The following is a 22356-nucleotide window of genomic DNA, read 5'->3' as shown; positions in this document are numbered from 1 at the left end:
TCGGCCTGTGCTGCAATAGATGCTGCCACCTGACCCATTACACGCTCTGTGCCTCGACAATTTCCCTGCAGTTCAACCATCCTCTGCAACGAGGCATGGATGGGTTCAAGGGTTTGCGCACAGATGACAGCTGTGCTAGCAGCGGACTCCTTTACGCTCCTAGCCAGTGCCCCCATGTTGTCGGGTACCCTTGCCATTGCATCCATGAGCTCGATATGCATGCTCACAGCCTGAGTATTCATGGCCGCTATATCGAGGTCCTCATCCGAGTCCTGTGCAGCAGAACTCGTGTGCGCACTCACCCTCTGGGGAGATGTTCCTGAGCTTCCCTTCCCCCATGGCATTGCTGCAGGCTGCTGGGTCCCGGAGCTTCACCCAGATCAGATGGAAACCCCCTGCTCCACTCCAGTGAACACGTGGCCCCAGTGTCGGAAGTGTCACCCTCGGGAGACGCAGGCGGTGAGGCTCCGGCTTCATCTTCCTCCTCCTCTGCCGCGTCGCTGCCACTGGGAGGCTAAGGGACAGGCTGGTCAGCTGGTGGCTCACTTTCGGAAAGGAAGAAGGTACAAGAGTGGCTTTAACATGAGAGCAGGGGGGCAGGAAGGGAGCAAGGACTGGAGACAGTTAGTTAGATTGAAAGTGTAAAAGGCTGGTGTTGTGAGGAGGAAGTGGTATGAGAGAGGAGAGAAAGCTGATGAACATACCATTGCTGTCCCCAAGGGGGTCGACCTCTCTAACAACCACAGCGCCAACTACATGACTGATGATGAGTCTGTGAACTCTCTCCTCCAATTGTGTGAGGGGGTGCAGCTCCACCTGTCCTCCTCCCGCCCGTTGTTGCTCCCTGCGATTATGTGAAAGCTTGGCCTGCAAGAAAAAGGACAGCGTGTGAGTGAGGGTGCAGCCATGTGTTTGGTAGATGTGCCTACCATAGCTGAATAGCCATTAATGTATGCAAGGTGTGGGATGTGCATATGACTTTTATGAGATGGGCATAGTTGTTGGGTGAGTGTTGGGCATTTGGGTATTTACACCATCTGTACACAGAGAGAGGTTGAGATGGTGGGATGTAGAGGTTTTTCAAGCAGGTACTCACCCTGACCACCTGAGTGAGGTTGTTGAACTTACGGCACTGTGTATGTGTCCTTTGGACCAGGCTCCTCGTTTAAACAAACTGGGTAACCTCCCTCCAGACCCTTCTAAACTCGCGGGGCAATGGCCTCCTGCCAGTCTCTGGAAGGAGCACTGCCCATCGCCGTTCCACAGCACCAACCAGAGCCACCAATGCCTGATCGCCAAACTGGCGAGCTCGCTCCCTGGGCCTCTGAGTATCCATCATAAATCTTGGATGAAGATTTTTAACTGTTTGCAGGCCAATGTCAAATGCTGCAATGGGCAGCAAGATGGCCCCTCCCCTTTAAGAACTGCACAGTGCCGGTCTGTCTGAGTACAAGGTAATTGACATTGCCTGAGCTTCAGTAGCGTTCTGAGATAGCGCCTCGCTCCCTGATGTTAGCGCCCTAAGAGAGGTGTGTAGCGCTTGATTTAGCGCTCAAACCACTTCCAGGGTCGCTGGAGACGAATTGCGTGGTCGGAGGCTAAAATTTATGCCCAGCCAATATTAGCGCCCCAAAATGGGCGATACCCAATTTCCCCCCCCCCCCCCGCCCCCAAGGTTTTCTGTTTCATTGTCCTAAACTTACCAACATCTCAAGGCTAGGAGAGATATTCTCGAAAGCGTGGAAAGTTGGGACTCACATGACAGTGACCTCAGATGTGAGAGTCAAAATACTGTAAAATAACAAGGGTAGAAAAACCACCAAAATACTAACACCCTTCATCATCTTGAAATCCTCGATAAGGTTAGCCCTTAACCTTCTGAACTCTAATGAAATAATCCTGTGGGTGAAATTGGTCTTCACCGTGCCTGATTTGCTTTTCCATTGCAGTCAAATCGAGCGCAGTGTTAAACGAGCTGCCGATTGACTTTCACCTGTTTCGCGTTACCGGTGAAGATCAATTTCAACAACCCCCAACTTTTGAATTCTGTCTTCATCACTGTAATCCTTTATCTCTGGTAACATCCTAGTGAATCTATACTGCACCTTTTCCACTGCTTTTATATCCTTCTTATAGCAGAGTGCCCAAAACTTCACACAACTGCAGCCTAACTAGAAGCTTGTACAAGTATAACATTACCTTCTTACTTTCGTATTCTAAGCCTTCCGTACAAAAATAAGGACTCTGGTTGCCTATTTATGGCATTATTTACTTGCGCTGCAATCTTTAATTACCTACGTATTAGCAAACCAAGGCTTCTCTGCCCTTCTGCCCTTCTACTCCATTTAAAATCTTAGCCAGTTAAGGTATATTTCCTTTCCCTATTCTTACTTCCGAAATCTATTACTTTACGTTTTTCTTCACTATGATTTTGTTTCTGTGAACAATCAGTCTGTATGGATATGTTGATGTAATATTTTGAGCATGTCATAAAATGTATGATTAATAGGATACATACCACTAGGTCTGCACACCCATCCAATCTCGTCTCTATAGGCTCCACCCTCTGCACCACTCTGTGCTCTGTTATTATATAACAATAGGATTGGATTTTCAAAAGACATTTGATAAGGTGCCACACAAGAGGTTATTAAACAAAATTAGGGCTCATGGGATTGTGGGTAATATACTAGCACGGATTGAAGATTCGTTAACAGACAGAAAACAGAGAGTAGGAATAAATGGGTCATTTTTGGGTTGGCAGGCTGTAACTAGTGGGGTACCGCAAGGATCAGTGCTTGGGCCTCAGTTATTCACAATCTACATCAATGATTTGGATGAGGGGACCAAATGTAATATATCTAAATTTGCTGATGACATAAAGCTGGGTGGGATGTAAGTTGTGAGGAGGATGCAAGGAGGCTTCAAGGGGATATAAACAGGCTAAGTGAGTGGGCAAGAACATGGCAAATGGAATATAATTTGGAGAAATGTGAAGTTATCCACTTTGGTAGGAAAAATAGAAAAGCAGAGTATTTTTTATGTAATACCCACTGGAAATGTTGTGTACGCTGGGTATGGGTGTCAATCTTTGACTTAGACACTATTATTGTTGTTGTGGGTCCCTGGGTTGGAGTTGCCCATGTGGGGGTGCGGCGGGAGCTTTTGGGGACGCGGTGTGGCTGGAAGCGTGCTTTCCGTGGTTCTGCACCAGTATCGGCGGTTGGCGAGAGCGGGAGTGACAGTTGGCGATCGCGGGAGTGACAGTTGGCGAGCGCGGGAGTGACAGTTGGCGAGCTCGGGAGCGGGAGTCGGATCGACCGTCAACTGTCAACAAGCTCCATCCTTTAGTGCGAGGTTTGCTCAGGGACCGCAGGGCGTGGAGTTCCAGTAGAGGCTGAGGACCGCGCCTTACCCTGGGCTTACAGTGCGGGGGAGTACAATTTCCTGCCACCTGTTTTGAAAACATAACTAAACCGATGTTTGATGGATTTAATTACTGGGTGGTTCTGCACTGTCGTTGATATTTGTTGACGGTAACAGAAGAAACAGCTTATGGTGCTATGGTCTGAAGTTACTAAGTACAATTTCTCTTGTGTGAGAAAGCACTGAAGAAAAGCAGAAGTTAAAGAACCATACAGGAATTGTTAAGTGAGGCTGCGCAGTCTCCAGGCAGAAACCCCAGGAGGAAGGGGTTCGGAGTCGTAAGTCTTGCAGACATTATACATACCATGAGCTCCAACTTAAGCGCGCCAACGAAAGAGTGCACTCGAATTTGGACACAGGGACAGATTCTCCTTTGAATCCATATAAATGGAGAATGTATGTTTATTATGTCTAGATTCATTCTAATGTATGCAAATGTCTAATTTAGGTCATTGACCCGTAATCTTCTTATACTGTCTGACATTAAAACTATAAAGTAAGATAATTAGAATTAAGCCATTGTAGTAGTGATCTCCTTACTGGACTATAGAATACTGTCTACAACAGAGACCACATCTCACATATATCTAGAGAACCGTGAAGGGGTTACATTTAAATAGTGGGAGATTGGGAAATGTTGGTGTTCAGAGGGACCTCGGTGTCCTTGCACACAAATCACTGAAAGTTAACATGCAGGTACAGCAAGCAATTAGGAAAGCAAATGGCCTTTATTACAAGAGGATTTGAGTATAAGAGTAACGATGTCTTACTGCAATTATATAGGTGAGACCATACCTGGAGTATTGTGTACAGTTTTGGTCTCCTTACCTAAGGAAGGATATACTTGCCATAGAAGGTTCACCAGACTGGTTCCTGGGATGGGGGGATTGTCCTATGAGGAGAGATTGAGTAGACTAGGCCTATATTCTCTAGAGTTCAGAAGAATGAGAGGTGATCTCATTGAAACATACAAAATTCTTACATGGCTTGACAGGGTAGATGCAGGGAGGATGTTTCCCCTCGCTGGGAAGTCTAGAACCAGGGGTCACAGTCTCAGAATAAAGGGTTGGCTATTTAGGACTGAGATGAGGAGAAATTTCTTCACTCAGAGGGTGGTGAATCTTTGGAATTCTCTACCCAAGAGGGCTGTGGGGGCTCAGTCATTGCGTATATTCAAGACAGAGATCGATAGATTTTTGAATATTAAGGGTATCAAGGGATATGGGGATAGTGCAGGAAAGTGGAGATGAGGTAGAAGATCAGCCATGATCTTATTGAATGGCGGAGCAGGCTCAAAGGGCTAAATGGCCTACTTCTGCTCCTATTTCTTATGTTCTTATGAAGCATGTGATTTAGTGTTCTTATGAAGCATGTGATTTAGGAGTCGTTTTTTTCATTTACAATATACAGCCTAGTTTACATTTCTCTGTGTCAGTGCAGCATTTTTTGCACATAGTCTAGAAATTCTGTTAGTGCTGTCGTGCCACTGGCAGTATGGTAGAGCAGAACTTGGAGCTCCTTGGCGCTCAGTAACGAAGGTTCACAAGCCAGCTTGGTCAAAGAATGCAAAATGACTCTGTCCCTTGTTAGTGGACCACCAATTCAAACGCCACTCAAACATCCTGAATATGGCTTCATGCGCGCGAGCTTAGCACTGGCCATATAGTTGATGTAATTGGCAGGTTTTATGGGAGACTCCAGGATTCTTCCATAATATTCCCAAAATATTATGACAGAGGGGCTGGGCAGAAGAAGTGCCCACTCTCCCACCATCTGAAGCTGTCGTGGGAATGAGTAATGGGCAGAACCCAGCAAAAATGAGTTCCACCCCAACCTTTTGTTCCTCTGATCCCAGATCAACTGATTTCTGCCCCAAAAAGGAAAGGAACTTCTGAGCTTATAACTTTAATTACTGCTATTTTCTTTTATTCCCATATATGTCTTGCAATGCTAATGCATAGTAGTATTCGTGCCTTACAGATGTGTTCTTTTTTAAGTCATACAACTTCTTCTAAATCCTCAGGTAGCTATGATAAGTAGCTGAAACTACTGACTCTTTCAATGACATATTGTTATACTCAGCTTTTCCTTCTCATATATGACACTGTCCTCCCCCACCTAAAATTTGGTTGTGCTACCCCATAGCAACAGTTACCAGCATATAGAGAGCCTCATTGATAAAAGATTTTCTTTGTTGTTTTCCACCAACTTCCCATAAAAATGCTTACTCCACAAATTCATTAACGAACCTTGGCAGTGCTTTAGGTTAATCTATACTTCCATTCACTGTTCTTTTTTTCCCCAAAATGTATTACTTCACATTTTTCTATATTGAACTCCCTCTGCCACCTATTTGCCAACTCTGCTAACCTATCTGTGTCCTCCTGAAATCTGCCACGCCCCCATATATGATGGTATTAGCCAAACTTCAATAATATCAATCTTGTGCTCATGTCTAAAACATTTATATAAAAATAGAAAACAAAAGACATCCCAGCACAGATCCTTAGGTACATCAACAATGAAACAAAGCAACTGAGGGGAAAGAATATGACAAAGAACGACATTACTGATTGCATTCATTATTATCAGCCAAAGTTCCCAGGAATCAAAACACACTTAATCTAAGCTTCTGATGCTGCTTTATTTTAGAGTTTTAGTAATGATGGCTGAGTGGAGGAGAAATAGGAGACAACATTCACCAGCAACTATTTTATCCCCTGCTAAAAATTCCTAGATGCAGCTATACTAATGGTTTGTCTGTCCTTCTGAAGGAAACCTTTGCCTCCTCCATCCATAAAACCCTGACTCTTCCCCCATTCCCCAAGTGAGGAATTATAATGCATATACTGAACAGATTTCTGTTCTCTGTATGCAGACATACTAGAAGACATTGCATTGTGAGATACTGTATTGTTCTCCTACTTTACAATGATTCAGAGAAGTTTTATTCTCACCTGAGATTATCTACAGTAGATTGGTTTGGCCACCCTTGATTAGCTCCATTGAAAGGCTCCCTAGAGGTGAAAGATGGTGATAGACACCAATTTCTTAGTTGACTTTTCCCCCCAATTGAGTGCACTTGAGAACAGTTGCCACAGAAACCACATTTTGCTTAGGTGTACATTGTCTCTGTCTACTAACTACTTGGTTGAAAACAATATTATAAGCTACTAATTTTATCCCTGCAGGATTATGCTGGAAAGGAGAAGGCCATAGCAAAGGCTCTTGAGGATCTGAAAGCCAATTTCTACTGTGAATTATGTGACAAGCAGTACCACAAACATCAGGAGTTTGACAATCACATCAATTCCTACGACCATGCTCACAAACAGGTAAGTGGAAGTTTGTTCATTAAGTAGACTTTTAAGTTTTTGCATTCAACAGAAGGAGGCTTGTGTTAAGGGAGGTTTCTATGAAGAAAGTATTAATTAAACAGAGGAACGTTGCACTTAATTTGCACCCCACAGATTATTGCCTCTGTACTGAATATATTTTAATTGCAGTCACGTTGATTGCACACATAATAGTGAAATATGTGTATTTGTTGGGGGTGGGGAATCAGCTGCTAGTATCTCTTCAAGCAACTCCAGCGGAATAAAAGTCATTGCCATCTTATTAAATTTTAATTTCTGCTGGCAGTTTATTGCACATTAATCCTTTGTCAGATCTAACAACATAGCCTTCATACTGTGACCCTCTGAACGTGTGAAAACTGCTGACAATAGTAAGTAATAATAAATACAATCAATACAAGTCTAACCAATTTAGAGCCTAAGCATATATATGAAACATAAGGGTACAAATTAGTGTTGACAGCCCAAAGACAATAACCTATTTAAAATAAATGGATTAGCGCCTCTGTTAAGATAGTGAAGAGAAGAATTTGATTCAAAAGTGTTAAGTGTATAATAATATCATTATCGGTAATTTCTATCCTATCAACTGTTATTTAAAGTTTCCATAACTGACCTTTAATTGCAAAGTAACAGCTTTTAACTACACCATGTATTTGCTAAGTAAGCAGTAGAATACTTTGAGCATTTCATGCCAGTAGCACCTGCTGTGATTTACTATCTATCTGGATTTGAGCTGGTGCAGTGAGCATACATCTTGTGTTGTGTACAAGTAGTGTGGGCCTTGATTCAGCACCAGTGAAAAATGACATTCAGGCAACTCATAACAGTGAGAATACTGAAAATGCCACAATAGTGAAGTGGGATTGCTCTTTAACAATGTGTCCGGGTTGAGGCTGAGTGTTTGGGTATTGAATGGGAACCACGACAAAATCAGGTGAGGTGTATAACGGGCAGCCGATCCAATATCGCCTCGTTTACACTATCGGCAAAAGTTAAAATGTCACCAGTCTTGTACTATAGCTGATGTGGGAGTGCTTGACAATGTAACTGAATACAAAGTGGAAGAGGGTTTCATCCCTCACATTGATCAACCCAAAATAAGAAAACAGATCTCACAGCTACTGTTTATTCACTTGTATAACTCCAAGTGAACTTAGCATAGGAACATGAAATTGAAGCATTTGTGTTGTCTGATGGGTGTGGATGAAAAATAAAATGTATTTCCCTATGTAAGATACTAGCAAAGACAGATGATTGTAGCAAATACCCCATCTGTGTTTGATTTTATCATGTGCTCTTTCCCTGCTTGAGGCCACTGCATCAGCTTTGAGGTTGCTCCAGCTCCTTCCGGCTCTGAGCTTGCCTTACCCACCGATTGTTTGAAGTTATTAAAAGTTATTTTCTGTGCACATATAAGAGATTTATGCGTTGTTATCTATTTCAAGTGTCCACAACTGTATCTCTCCAAGGTTGCTCTCAGTACTTGAGGCCCATTCATCATTAATAAGCAAAAGCTGGCACTACACCCACTACTAAAGATTCAAAAGTGCACTCGAAACGAGAACAAAGTCAATGCTACCATATCATACTTGATTTTTAATTGAAGTAAGTTTTACAATAATGATAATGCTACCTTCTAAAATGCATTTTCTGGTTCTCTTCTAGTGCTGACAGTTTCCTTTCTGGCCTCATTCAATTACAAACACTCTTGTAACGAGCCAGGTTCTGGGTGAGCACAGCAGACTCAATCCTGCCTTGCTCTCCCACCTGGGCTCAGACAGTTGCTGAGATATCCCATAATGCAGCTTTTGAAACACTTTGAAGCTACTGACAGAAACTGTCCCTAGAAATTGGGTGGTGCTGGGGTTATCGTCTCGTCTCGTTATCTTTGGCCGCTGCGATGGAATTCTGCCCAGTCTGATGGGTTGTCTTCTCGCTCTGCCAGCTGTAAGAATCTTCTGTTGTTTGGTGAAAAGCAGGTTGTGAGCACAAAATGGGATTGCTTATTTGCTGCTTCTGCTGGCTTTATTGGGTAAAATTATCAACGGAAGGAAGTCACCTCTTGCTATGTGAAATATGCTTAGGCATTCTCAATCCAGATCACAATTGGCACAGTGCAAAACTCGAGATTTGGCAATAAGATTTGATTGTGATTAAGGTTACATTTACACTGCTTCTACCAATCGGAGACGAGTAGTTGCAGTTTGGGTTGCAGTCAGGCAGGTCTCTTCACATTATTTGACTCTAGCCTGTTTCGGATAGAACTCTGCTAATACCTGGATACATGCATGCATGCATTCAGCACTTACTCCCAATAGGTAGAAATGTCAATGTTTAGAGAGTGGAAGGGCGAATCCCCGCTCTCTAAGCATTTAAATCGAGGTAAGATTGTGTTACAAGGGATTTCCTTGAGCAATTTGTGTACCAGATTTGACACTGCACTGGATTTACATTGCATGCAGCATCAGATCAAAGCAGTGTGAGACTATCTCCTCCGGGGAGTCACAATTTTTTCATTTCCTAGTAAGGTTAACGGGCCCTGACTCTAGAATTACACTGCCCATTTACAGCACTTGAGTAGAGTAGATGGAGCTTTAATCTGCAGCTGGCTGTACTATATCTAACCTGGGTGTATTTGACGCTGACTAGGGGCTACAAAACATTCTAAAGTCTTGGGACTAATGTCCTTCACTTTTATGAATACAAATATTAATTTAAAAACATAGGCCCTGAAATTCCTCAAAATGCGATCTTGGCAGTTACCCTCCAGCACTGACTCCGCCAGCAAACACTATTACGGGCACGTATTCATAGAATCATAGAAAGTTACAGCACAGAAGGAGGCCATTTCAGCCCATCGTGTCCCGCCGGCCAACAAAGAGCTATCCAGCCTAATCCCACTTCCCAGCTCTTGGTCCGTAGCCCTGCAGGTTAGAGCATCCCAAGTGCACATCCAAGTACTTTTAAATGTGGTTAGGGTTCCTACCTCTACCACCCCTTTCAGGCAGTGAGTTCCAGACCCCCACAACCCTCTCGGTGAAGAAATTTCCCCTCAAATCCCCTCTAAACCTTCCACCAATTACTTTAAATCTGTGCCCACTGGTTTTGGACCCCTCTGCTAAGGGAAATAGGTCCTTTGTATCCACTTTATCTACGCCCCTCATAATTTTATACACCTCAATAAGGTCTCCCCTCAGCCTCCTCTGTTCCAAGGAAAACAGACCCAGCCTATCTAGTCTTTCCTCATAGCTAAGATTCTCTATTCCCGGCAACATCCTTGTAAATCTCCTCTGTACCCTCTCTAGTGCAATCACATCTTTCCTGTAATGTGGTGACCAGAACTGCACGCAGTACTCTAGCTGAGGCCTAACTAGTGTTTTATACAGTTGAAGCAACGATAAAGAAAAATCAGACCACAGTGTTTAATTTGTACAAGAGACAGATGTGAAAAAATAGCTCATTCCTTTGTGCTAATTACTGCAGTGATAGAAACCATTTGTACTGTGCAACATTTACTGTAAATTAAAGGCATGCGTTAATCATTTTTCACTACTTTGCATTGGCACTATGGACTAGAAATCCATCTTATATGGTGGGGCAAAACGTGCGGTATCGCATCGGCTGCATGTTCTGTGCACCACCCGATATTCAGTTCCATTGTAGTCAATGGAATTGAGTAGCAGGCGGGGCATATAACAGTTCACATATATCCAGTTATTTATATTCCATTATGTGATCAGCTGATAGCTATACAAACAGGAAATATTTTGAATGCAAATTAATCCAATAAACAAATAACAAGAGCAATGTTTTTAAGTCATTCATTGCTAAACCATCACCTCACAGGCTGCATGTCAGTTTGCAGTCATGGGCTCCGAAAATCTATGGTTGTAACTTTGACAGCAGTCCACTGGAATGGCCAGAAACTAGGATAAGATTCAGTTGCGCTGTGTCCGGGACTTGCACCAAAAGTTCTGAATGGCCTTATTGGGGTGGGCGTGGATTCTGAATATCAGACTTCCTGCACCTGGACCTTCCTAGCGACTCGGACATATGGTCAACCTGGGGTTCCAGGCCAGGATTGAGTTCTAGATCTGCAAAGATCAGCGCGCTACATTATTTCTGTTATTTTTTTGAAGCATCCTCCTTTGTAAAGGGCTCTGGGGTCACCTACAATTTTCTTCCAGAGGGGGACGAAGACCTGGGACCCGCCCCTTCCCAATTCTAGGACACTTCGGCTGGACCTTCTGGCCCCTTCGACGGGCAAGGCGCTCCAGCTGTGCCCTGAGTGTGCTATTAGGCGGGGTCAGAAGTGGAAGTCAAGGGTGAGGGCACTTTGACAGTTATTGTGAGATATGCCCTTCTAATGATTTCTGGTTGCCGTGATCTTGAGTGTCAATTAGAAAGAAAGAACTTGCATGAATATAGCACCTTCCTTGATCTCAGGATGTCCCAAAGAACTTCACAGCCAATTAAGTACTTCTGAAGTATAGTCACCTCAAAATAAAGAAACAGGCTGTGGTCATGTGTACTGTTCACCTGTACGTTCCTAATAATAGACATCTATGTTTTCCATCCTAGGGATAGATCCGGATAAATCTTGATATCAGAAATGTTTGTTCAGTAGATTTTCTTCCTGTATTGTGTATCACTGGCAACAACTTTGCTTTAGACTAATCATTATTCAGAGTAACACTGAGAGCAGCTAACTGGAATAGAGAATGACACATTCACAATGGGACACTGATATTTATTAAAACTGAACTGATTAGTTTGATACTACAGTACTTTTGGTCTCGTTTAGAACTATCACTACTCTTTATTTCTCAAGCAGTTCTTGAACAGTAGATCATTTTCTGCTTTTACACTATGTTACCAGGAAATGTCAATCAGTAACTTGTGTGACAAATACTCAGCGCACTTCCACAAAACTGGCATGGAGTGCTATCAAGTCATCGAGTGACTCAGAATGTACTGAGAGGCTTATGATTTATGTAAGCAACTTTGCTAGGCTAGAATTAGCTGCATGGCCACATAGTGTGAAAATAGTATCCTATTGCCATGTGTCCACAGTTTTTCCTACACTTAGGAAACAAAAGGTTTGAATAGAGTAAATAGGGAGAAACTGTTTCCACTGGCAGGTGGGTCAGTAATCAGAGGACACAGATTTAAGGTAATTGACAAAAAAAAAGAGAGAGCAGATGAATAGATTTTTTTTTCATGCAGCGAGTTGTTGTGATCTGCAATGAAAGGGTGGTGGAAACAGATTCAATAACAACTTTCAAAAGGTAATTGGATAATTACTTGAAGGGGAAAATCTGCATGACTATGGGGAAAGTGCAGGAGAGTGGGACTAATTGGACCGCTCTTTCAAAGAGCCGGCACAAGTGCGATGAGCCGAATGGCCTCCTCTGCTATATGATTCTATGATTTTAAGGGGGAAAAAAATCATTCTCGCCTGGAAAGCAGTCGGTGTCCTCGTCAACTGCCATTAACGGCCGCACGAAATGGTCGCCTCACTAAACGAGGTAAATTGGTGTGAGGGGCATGGTGGTAGGTGGCGCAGCGCTAACCTTAGGTGCAACGCCGTCCTGGTGGCATTGCACGAGGGATCCGGGACCAATTTGTTGCGCTGGTGCGGCGTTGCTGCTTCCCCGAGCGTCTGTGCGCGAGGCTATGAAGCTTGCAATACATTGTGGGCAGTGAGGATCTCTGAAATTTAAAGGGCGATGCACATTGAAGCAAGGGAAAATAAAATGCACTGATTCAATACATTTTTCAGCCCTTTCTGTCTTTTAACAAATAATCAATATTTAAAAGAAGTTCCAAATGTCAATATTCAGCACTTAAAGTTAAATTACCTTCCTAAACTCAACAAATGGGAAAACTGCCTCAGCACTACCACAAATGGCTCAGCAAGGGAAGGGGCACCCAGGGTCTCGCACGCAGCACTCCAGCTTTGTGTGGGGAGTCAACACTACAAGACTGACCCTCTACCCACAGGAGCCAGGAGGCCCTCCAGAAAGAACAATTTGGGAGTACATTACCAAAGCCATCACTGCCAGCAGTGTCGCCTCCACCACCTGGCTCCAGTGCCCAAAGAAGCTTCATGACCTCAGACCACTGGTCAAGGTCAGTGAATGCATCTTCAAATGCCGTCTCCTACCAACTGCATCACGCCTCACACACTGCTCAATGCAGAACCCCCAATCACTCACCTACCACCAATGACGAGGCACATCTCCCATTCCTAGCATCACCTCACCTCCTTGGCAGGAGCATGGCTGAACATAAGAACATAAGAAGTAGGAGCAGGAGTAGGCCATACGGTCCCTCGGGCCTGCTCCGCCATTCAATAGGATCATGGCTGATCCGAACCTAGACTCACGTCCACTTCCCTGCCCGCTCCCCATAACCCTTAATTCCCTTATCAGCTAGGAAACTGTCTATCTCCGTTTTAAATTTATTTAACGTCGCAGCTTTTACAGCTCTCTGAGGTAGCAAATTCCATAGATTTACTACTCTCTGAGTGAAGAAGTTTCTCCTCATCTCAGTTTTGAAACGGCAGCCCCTTATTCTAAGATTATGCCCCTAGTTCTAGTCTCACCCATCAGTGGAAACATCCTCCCCGCATCCACCCGATCAAGCCCCCTCACAATCTTATATGTTTCGATAAGATCGCCTGTCATTCTTCTGAATTCCAATGAGTAGAGGCCCAACCTACTCAACCTTTCCTCATAAGTCAACCCCCTCATCTCCGGAATCAACCGAGTGAACTTTTTCTGAACTGCCTCGAGAGCAAGTATATCTTTTCTTAAATATGGAAACCAAAACTGTACGCAGTATTCCAGGTGTGGCCTCACCAGTACCCTGTATAACTGAAGAAGACTTCCCTGCTTTTATACTCCATCCCCCTTGCAATAAAAGCCAAGATTCCATTGGCCTTCCTGATCACCTGCTGTACCTGCATACTAACCTGTGTTTCATGCACCAGTGTTAACCCCTCGCTTCTGTGAGGAGGATCTACCCCTAACTTGGGGGTCAGGGTTCGCTGCTTTAGGAGACTAAACACGCCGGTCAGTCTATCACTTTCTCAGTAATACACAAAGTCAGAAACTGTAAAATAAGTAAAGTTTTATTAAGGTACCTGGACTTCACTCTGAGAAACCCAATTGCGTTTGCACACAAGTATGCCTCCCAAAGAGTGCGCGCTTAGACTCACGGGGCTACAATATTTATACATTTTCATAAATTGCAAGTCATCATGAGAATACAGAAAACTAAGCGATCACACGCTGCACAAGTCATTTGTTTCTTTTTACAGAGTTCTGTTTAAAATTCACTTTTGCTTTCAACAAAATTCGACCATGAGACTGTCTCCAACAGTTATCTAAACATTCTGTTCCTGTCCTTTCTTATCTATGTGTACTGCATTCCCACAGTCCTGCATCAGTTTTTTACATTTAAACTATTCACTGCATGTCAAGTAGTCCATCATGCTTTGCGAATCATTGGTAAGGCAGTATGGGATTAACCCAGCTTAACACCAGGACCCCCAGATCCCTTTGTACTGTAGCACTTTGCAGTTTCTTTCCATTTAGATAATAACTTGCTCTTTGATTTTTTCTGCCAAAGTGCATAACCTCTCACTTTCCAACATTATATTCCATCTGCCAAATTTCTGCCCACTCACTTAGCCTGTCTATGTCCTTTTGCAGGTTTTTTATGTCCTCCTCACTCACTGCTTTCCCTCCCATCTTTGTATCGTCGGCAAACTTGGATACGTTGCACTTGGTCCCCTCCTCCAATTCGTTAATATAGATTGTAAAGAGTTGGGGTCCCAGCACTGACCCCTGCGGAACACCACTAGTTACTGATTGCCAACCCGAGAATGAACCATTTATCCCCACTCTCTGTTTTCTGTTAGATAGCCACTTCCACCCATGCCAGTATATTACCCCCAATCCCGTGATTTTTTATCTTGTGCAGTAATCTTTTGTGTGGCACCTCGTCAAATGCCTTTTGGAAGTCCAAATACACCACATCCACTGGTTCCCCTTTATCCACCCTGTTTGTTATGTCCTCAAAGAATTCGAGCAAATTTGTCAAGCATGATTTCCCCTTCATAAAACCATGCTGACTCTGTCCGATTAAATTATGCTTATCCAAATGTCCTGTTACTGCTTCCTTAATAATGGACTCCAACATTTTACCAACCACAGATGTTAGGCTAACTATAGTTTCCAGCCTTTTGTCTACCTCCCTTTTTAAATAAGGGCATTACATTAGCAGTTTTCCAATCTGCTGGGACCTTTCCTGAATTCAGGGAATTTTGGAAAATTACCACCAATGCATCCGCAATCCCTACCGCTACTTCTCTCAAGACCCTAGGATGTAAGCCATCAAGTCCAGGGGATTTATCCGCCTTGAGTCCCATTATCTTACCGAGTACCATCTCCTTAGTGATTTAATCATGTTTAGCTCCTCCCCCCCTATAGCCCCCTGTTTGTCCAGTGTTGGGATATTTTTAGTGTCCTCTACTGTAAAGACTGACACAAAATATTTGTTCAGCATATTTGCCATCTCCATGTTCCCCACTACTAATTTCCCAGTCTCGTCCTCTAAGGGACCAACATTCACTTTAGCCACCCTTTTTCTTTTTATATAACTGTAGAAACTCTTGCTGTCTGTTTTTATATTTTTTGCTAGTTTACTTTCATAATCTATCTTCCCTTTCTTAATTAATCTTTTAGTTATTCTTTGCTGGCTTTTAAATGCTTCCCAATCTTCTATCCTCCCACTAGATTTGGCTACTTTATATGCCCTTGTTTTCAGTCGGATACTATCCTTTATTACTTTACTCAGCCACGGATGGCTGTCTTTTCTTTTACGCCCCTTTTTCCTCAGTGGAATATATTTTTCTTGAAAGTTGTGAAATATCTCCTTGAATGTACACCACTGCTCCTGTACCGTCTTACACCTTAATCTATTTTCCCAGTCCACTTTAGTCAACTCTGCTCTCATACCTTCATAGTCTCCTTTATTTAAGCTTAGTACGCTGGTTTGAGATCCAACTCTCTCACCCTCCAACTGAATTTGGAATTCAACCATGTTATGGTCACTCATTCCAAGGGGATCCTTTACTAGGACAGCAGCGGGGCAGAAAGGATACAAGATGCTGGTACCCTCATATGTTATCCTCCTTCTAGCATGCACTTCTAGGCTTCCCCCCTCCCATCAGCACAACTTCACCCTTGTGCCTGTCTCATTTCACACACACAAACAATGCATCCTGCCCAGCCAGTGGGTCCACAGACAGATGATTCCATCCCAGATATGCCGGCCATAAAGGGGCTGTCTGGATTGCATCCTTCTGTCTGATTCCTCCTCTTCGGCTTCCTCCTCTTCTGCACCTTCCTCTTCTGCACCTTCCTCTTTCTTCTGCAAAACGGACGCTGTAAATGTGAAATGACAGCATAAAATGCTGCAAATACTCAGTTGGTCAGGCAGCATGTTGACCTGAGACATGAACTCCGTGGATGTTGCGTGACCTGCTGAGTATTCACAGCATGTTCTGTCTTCTCAAAGGCGTTCACTTATCATCCGAGCCCTTGCAAGCGTCCAGCAGCACTCCCAAAACACTTAAAAAACTTTTCACATCTATTGCAGCAAGCCACCACATCAATAAAATTTTAAAAACCCAGTCCAAACCCTTCCATTCAAACTTAGAGTCATAGAGTCATAGAGTTTTACAGCACAGAAAGAGGCCCTTCGGCCCATCGTGTCTGCGCCGCACATCCATCCGTGTCCAGTCTAATCCCATTTTCCAGCATTTGGTCCATAGCCTTGTATGCAATGGCATTTCAAGTGCTCATCCAAATGCTTCTTGAATGTTGTGAGGGTTCCTGCCTCCACCACCCTTTCAGGCATTGAGTTCCACATTCCAACCACCCTCTGGGTGAAAAAGTTCCTCCTCAAATCCCCTCTAAATCTCCTGCCCCTTACCCTGAATCTATGCCCCCTTGTTATTGACCCCCCCACTAAGGGGAAAAGTTCCTCTTTATCTACCCTATCTATGCCCCTCATTATTTTGTACACCTCAATCAGGTCCCCCCTCAGCCTTCTCTGCTCTAAGGAAAACAACTCCAGCCTGTCCAGCCTCTCTTCATAGCTGAGGCGCTCCATCCCAGGTAACATCCTGGTGAATCTTCTCTGCACCCTCTCCAAAGCAATCACATCCTTCCTATAGTGAGGCGACCAGAACTGCACACAGTACTCCAGCTGTGGCCTCACCAGCGTTTTGTACAGCTCCATCATAACCTCCCTGCTCTTATATTCTATGCCTCGGCTAATGAAGGCAAGTATCCCATATGCCTTTTTAACCACCTTATCTACCAGCTCCGCTGCCTTCAGGGATCTATGTACATGTACACCAAGGTCCCTCTGACCCTCTGTACTTCCTAGGGTCCTACCACTCATTGTGTATTCCCTTGCCTTATTTGTCCGTCCAAAATGCATCACCTCGCACTTTTCAGGGTTAAATTCCATTTGCCACTTCTCCGCCCATCTGACCAACCCGTTTATATCGTCCTGTAGCCGGAGGCTTTCCTCCTCGCAATTTACCACCCCACCAATTTTCGTGTCATCTGCGAACTTACTGATCATACCTTTTACATTTTCATCCAAATCATTTATGTAGATCACAAACAATAAGGGACCCAGCACCGATCCCTGAGGTACCCCACTGGACACAGGCTTCCAGTCACAAAAGCAACCTTCGACCATCACCCTCTGCCTCCTGCCACTCAGCCAGTTTAGGATCCAACGCGCCAAGGCACCCTGGATCCCATGGGCTCTTACCTTCTTGACCAGTCTCCTATGCGGGACTTTGTCAAAAGCTTTACTGAAGTCCATGTAAACCACATCCACAGCATTTCCCTCATCCACCCCACTAGTCACCCCCTCGAAAAATTCGATCAGATTTGTTAGACATGATTTACCCTTGACAAAGCCATGCTGACTATCCCCGATTAATCCTTGCCTCTCCAAGTGGAGATTAATTTTGTCCCTCAGAATTTTTTCCAATAATTTCCCCACCACAGATGTTAGACTCACTGGCCTGTAATTCCCTGGTTTATCCCTGCTACCCTTCTTGAATAATGGTACTACGTTAGCTGTTCTCCAGTCCTCTGGTACATCCCCTGTGGCCAGAGAGGTTCTGAAAATTTGTGTCAGAGCCCCTGCAATCTCCTCCCTTGCCTCCCACAGCAGCCTGGGATACATCTCGTCCGGGCCTGGGGATTTATCCACTTTTTGGCCCGCTAAAACCGCTAGCACCTCCTCCCTCTCGATGCTAATATGTTCAAGTATGTCACAGTCCCCTTGCCCGATTTCTATGTCTGCATCGTCTTTCTCCATAGTGAACACAGATGCAAAAAATTCATTTAAAACCCTGCCTACATCCTCTGGCTCTACACACAGATTGCCACTTTGGTCCCTAATGGGCCCTACCCTTTCCCTGGTTATCCTCTTGCCCTTAATATACTTATAAAACATCTTAGGATTTTCCTTTATTTTGCTCGCCAGTGTTATTTCATGGCCCCTCCTCGCCCTCCTAATTTCTTTTTTAAGTATGCCCCTGCACTTTTTATACTCCTCTAGGGCTTCTTCTGTCTTTAGTCTTTTGTAACTGCCAAAAGCCCCCCTTTTATTTCTAATGCATTTTTGTATATCCCTTGTCATCCAAGGTTCCCTTTGCTTGTTGGTCCCACCCTTGACCTTTACAGGAACATGTTGGCGTTGTACTCTCTCTATTTCCCTTCTGAAAGTCTCCCACTGTTTTGATGTGGATTTTCCTATAAGCAGCTGCTCCCAGTCCACTTTGGCCAGATCCTGCCTTATCATATTAAAATCGGCCTTCCCCCAATTTAGAACCCTTATTTCCGGGCCGTCTTTGTCTTTTTCCATGACCACCTTAAATCTCACCGAATTATGGTCACTGTCGCCAAAATGCTCTCCTACTGACACTTCCACCACTTGCCCGGCTACATTCCCCAGAATTAGGTCCAGTACCGCCCCCCCTGATTGATGTGTGTGTCCCTTTAACAGCTGCAGATATCACCCCGTCCAGCTTCTGTCAGCCTGCTTGCACACCAGGTAAGGTTAACCTGGCGTGCTTAGGACCCAGTGCTGACTTGAGTGCTAGGGTTGAAGTTCACGTAGGTGACGTTAAGTCGGCGTGCTGATGTCACCACACCGCCATTTTGTTTCAGGGCACTGCTGATTACCGGCAGCGCAAAGGGGGCGACCAATATGGTGGCCAACGCTTGGACCGCCTCCAGCTGGCACAAGGGCAGCGGCCGTCATTTTTTCACACATCGCTGGCACTACCAGGTGGTGGTAAGGACATCAATTTCTCGCCCATAAACTTCCATGATCAACTGATCTATACATAGTAGCAAGAATTGGCTAACATCCTTACTATCATTTCAAATTGGGATAGTTATTTTACAGGTTTGTAACAGATTGATAGAAATAAGTATTAAAACCGAGAAACATTAAAACAGGAATAGGATTTTTTCCTGCATGAGTTCAGTTCTTAATGATTTTTTAAAAATCAATAAATGTCTTTTAGATTTTTTATTTTATTTATAGGGCTGCAGTGTTATACTTAGTCTCCTCCAGTTATATTGCATAAATGGATAATTTAGTAGCTCTGGGATTGATGGTACTAAAGGATATGACATACCCTTTCTTGCCACATCTCCGACATCATTAGAAGATATATCTCCATCTAATGAAGACGCTGAAGTGCATAGCATAACCTGTGCAGTATTTAAGAATATGTATCCCTGTACCAGGCTCGAGGGGCCGAATGCCCTGCTCCTGCTCCTATCTTCTATGTTTCTATGTATCCCTGTACCATGAGATTCTTCATATATATCGACCTACATGATCACCCAAACAATGATGTTGTATTTGCTCTTTAGGTCTGATTCGAACTGTGTTTAATTAGTCTGTGGAATTGTACTATACACTGCATTGAACAATAAATCTATGAAACATGAATGTAGTTCTTTGCATTTTTCCTGTGATTAGTTTTTTTTTTGTTTTCTGGTATCAAGAGAGGATTTACAAATTTTTTTCAAACCTTCAGGTAATTAAATAATTGAATGCTTGGTAGATTATAGTGTACTCAAAATCCTTCAAATTCCCATAGTGCATCCTCTTGATCTAGATATGTCTTGTTCTAGCCATTCTTTAAACCTTTCAAATCTATGGAATTGTAAAGTTGTATCTTATTGGGACTTTGTTTGAATTTACTATATTCAATTTCAGAATTCTTGCCTTTATTTGATTTACAGTAAATAATCTGTTATTTTCTGTTGTCTTGTCTTTCTGAGATGCATAGAAACATCTCTGTCCTTCAGTGTGATAAGTATTGGATTCTGTCTTGGGCAGTTTCCCCCCCCCCCCACCCCATTAACAGATTGAACAGCAAATTGGCTACATGTGGATCTGGAAACCAAACCCCTCTACGACTTTTCAGGCAATGTAGTTTTCCATCCTGACACTGGGAGATATACCAAACCACAGGTAATTTAGGAACATCTCTTTAACATACTTGAACAACTGAGATAATTCTGGATCTTGGAACAATCTGTTTTAAATTCATAACTAATGCAATAAGTCAAAAATGGTCTTAATTAGAAGGTGAAAAGGATACAAGAGAGAAAAAGCATGAATAAAACTTGAAAAGGATCCTAATGATAGAGAAATAATGCAAAGATATTCTGAAAACTGTAAGTGAAACAGTGAAACTGGAAGGAAGACCTGAAATTATTGCAATGTATAAAAATGGAAAAAGAGAGAAATAACATAAATTTTCTACATCCAACAGTGGATGTACCCTTCAAAAAGTACTTAGTCGGCTGTAAAGCGCTTTGCGATGCCCTGAGATAAATAAATGCAAGTTTTTTCTTAATAATCGGCACAATAAAGGATGTGGGAGAGAGTGAGTGTTGATAGAATAAGATGTTTGAGAAATCTCAAGAGACATTTAAAAACCTACTTTTCTCACAGATTACATTTTGCGAGAGGGAGATAGCAACAGATTATAGGTCAGTCCATCTGGTAACAATAGTAATAAATGTGCTGTATAACGGTGAAACTAAAGAAAAGAACTGTGATAAATGGACATATTTGAAATTTTCATTTCCGCTTAATCTGTTTATTCTCTGTTGGGTTATATATGTAAAGATAATTTATATATCTGAATATATGGTGTAATTGAGTTACCCTTCGATCAAATGCCTTATTGTATGGTGACTAACAGCTTTCATTTGGTGGTGGAACTTCCATCTTGCTCCAGATTGCATTGCACTCTAACATTTTTATAGTCTGAAATCAAACAGAGTTGAGCAGAAGGGATTCAGATGAGGTTCTTTGGGTTCTTCAGAAGCAAGAAACCTCCTACTCACAGGACCTGCTGGACCAGGGGGCCATGCTTTGGCAGTGGCCGTCAAAGTCACTCCCAATCTCCCGCCGTAGAACAGGCATAAGTGGCTACTTATGTCGTTTCTCTGGGGTTTCCGTCGATCTTCCGTCATAGTTACGGCTGGAGATCGGGGAACCCCTGCAGAAATTCTACCCCACTCAGCCTATTTCCACTGGAGCAGAGTGAGTTAAAAGGAGATTTAATAGAGATTTTTAAAATGATAAAAGGCTTTGATAGAATGAATAGGGTGAATTTTCATGGGGTTCTACCACTCCTTTGCCCTAATTTCGGCAGAAAAACCTTGGAAACATCAGAAAAATGGTGTAAATGCCGTTTACACTGTTTTTCTGGGATTTCCGCAGCTCTTCCACCAAAGTTACGATGGACAAGTGGGAGAACCCTTGCCGAAATTAAGCCCCTTCCTCGCTGGTTCGCGAGTTAGTGACAAGTGGTTATCAATTTAAAATGATCACTAAGAGAGTGACGGGAGAGCTTAGGAAAAATTCTTTGGGCAGAGGACTGTTTGAGCATGGAATGTTTTGCCACAGTGAATGCAACTTTAAGGGAAAACTGGATAAATATTTGAAGCAGAAGAAGATGCAAGACTATGGGGAGAGCGCGGGGCTGTGTGATTAGTTTTGGATTGCTCTGTGCCTCTCAGACTGTGACTCAGTGTTGAGTGGTTTAAAAAACAGTGCATAGTTTAATAAAGTACCATTTTCCCTTTTCTATTCTAACCTTTCACAGTGCTGTAATACCTCCAAGTTAAAGAATAGGGCCCTTACAAAATATACCCAAAATAGTACAGAATCAATATCCATATCAGTTTCTTGAATCTTGATGTCAGTTCTTAGATTCCTAGGGTACTCTTTATTCTGTGTATTTAAATATTAATTAAAGCTTCATTGGTTTTTTCCCATTTTTATTATCTTCCAGCACTTGTGCATATGTAAGCACAGAAGATTAGAGTTCAGAAGGAGAGAAACTGAAATATCCGTGACAAAGATTTAGTACTAAAATATTGATTAGGAGTTAAGAAAATGTAGTATCACTGATGCATTGTGTATATATGTT

The 22356-nt window shown here is 43.1% G+C and overlaps 1 protein-coding gene across 8 annotated transcripts in view; it reads left to right on the top strand.

Moving 5' to 3' along the window:
- Positions 1 to 22356, top strand: part of znf804b (zinc finger protein 804B) — a 1078762-nt gene that overhangs the window by 962203 nt on the left and 94203 nt on the right. For all 8 annotated transcript variants that reach the window (XM_085987922.1, XM_085987924.1, XM_085987928.1 and 5 more), the window contains one exon: positions 6618 to 6761. In XM_085987922.1, coding sequence (XP_085844048.1) covers positions 6618 to 6761 — 144 coding nt within the window. The remainder of the gene's footprint in view (positions 1 to 6617; positions 6762 to 22356) is intronic.

This window comes from Somniosus microcephalus, chromosome 5 (assembly GCF_052327205.1).
Source record: "Somniosus microcephalus isolate GS21.2 chromosome 5, FLI_Smic_1.0, whole genome shotgun sequence".
NCBI classification, from domain to species: Eukaryota; Metazoa; Chordata; class Chondrichthyes; order Squaliformes; family Somniosidae; genus Somniosus; species Somniosus microcephalus.
This window is presented reverse-complemented; position numbering and strand designations above follow the sequence as displayed.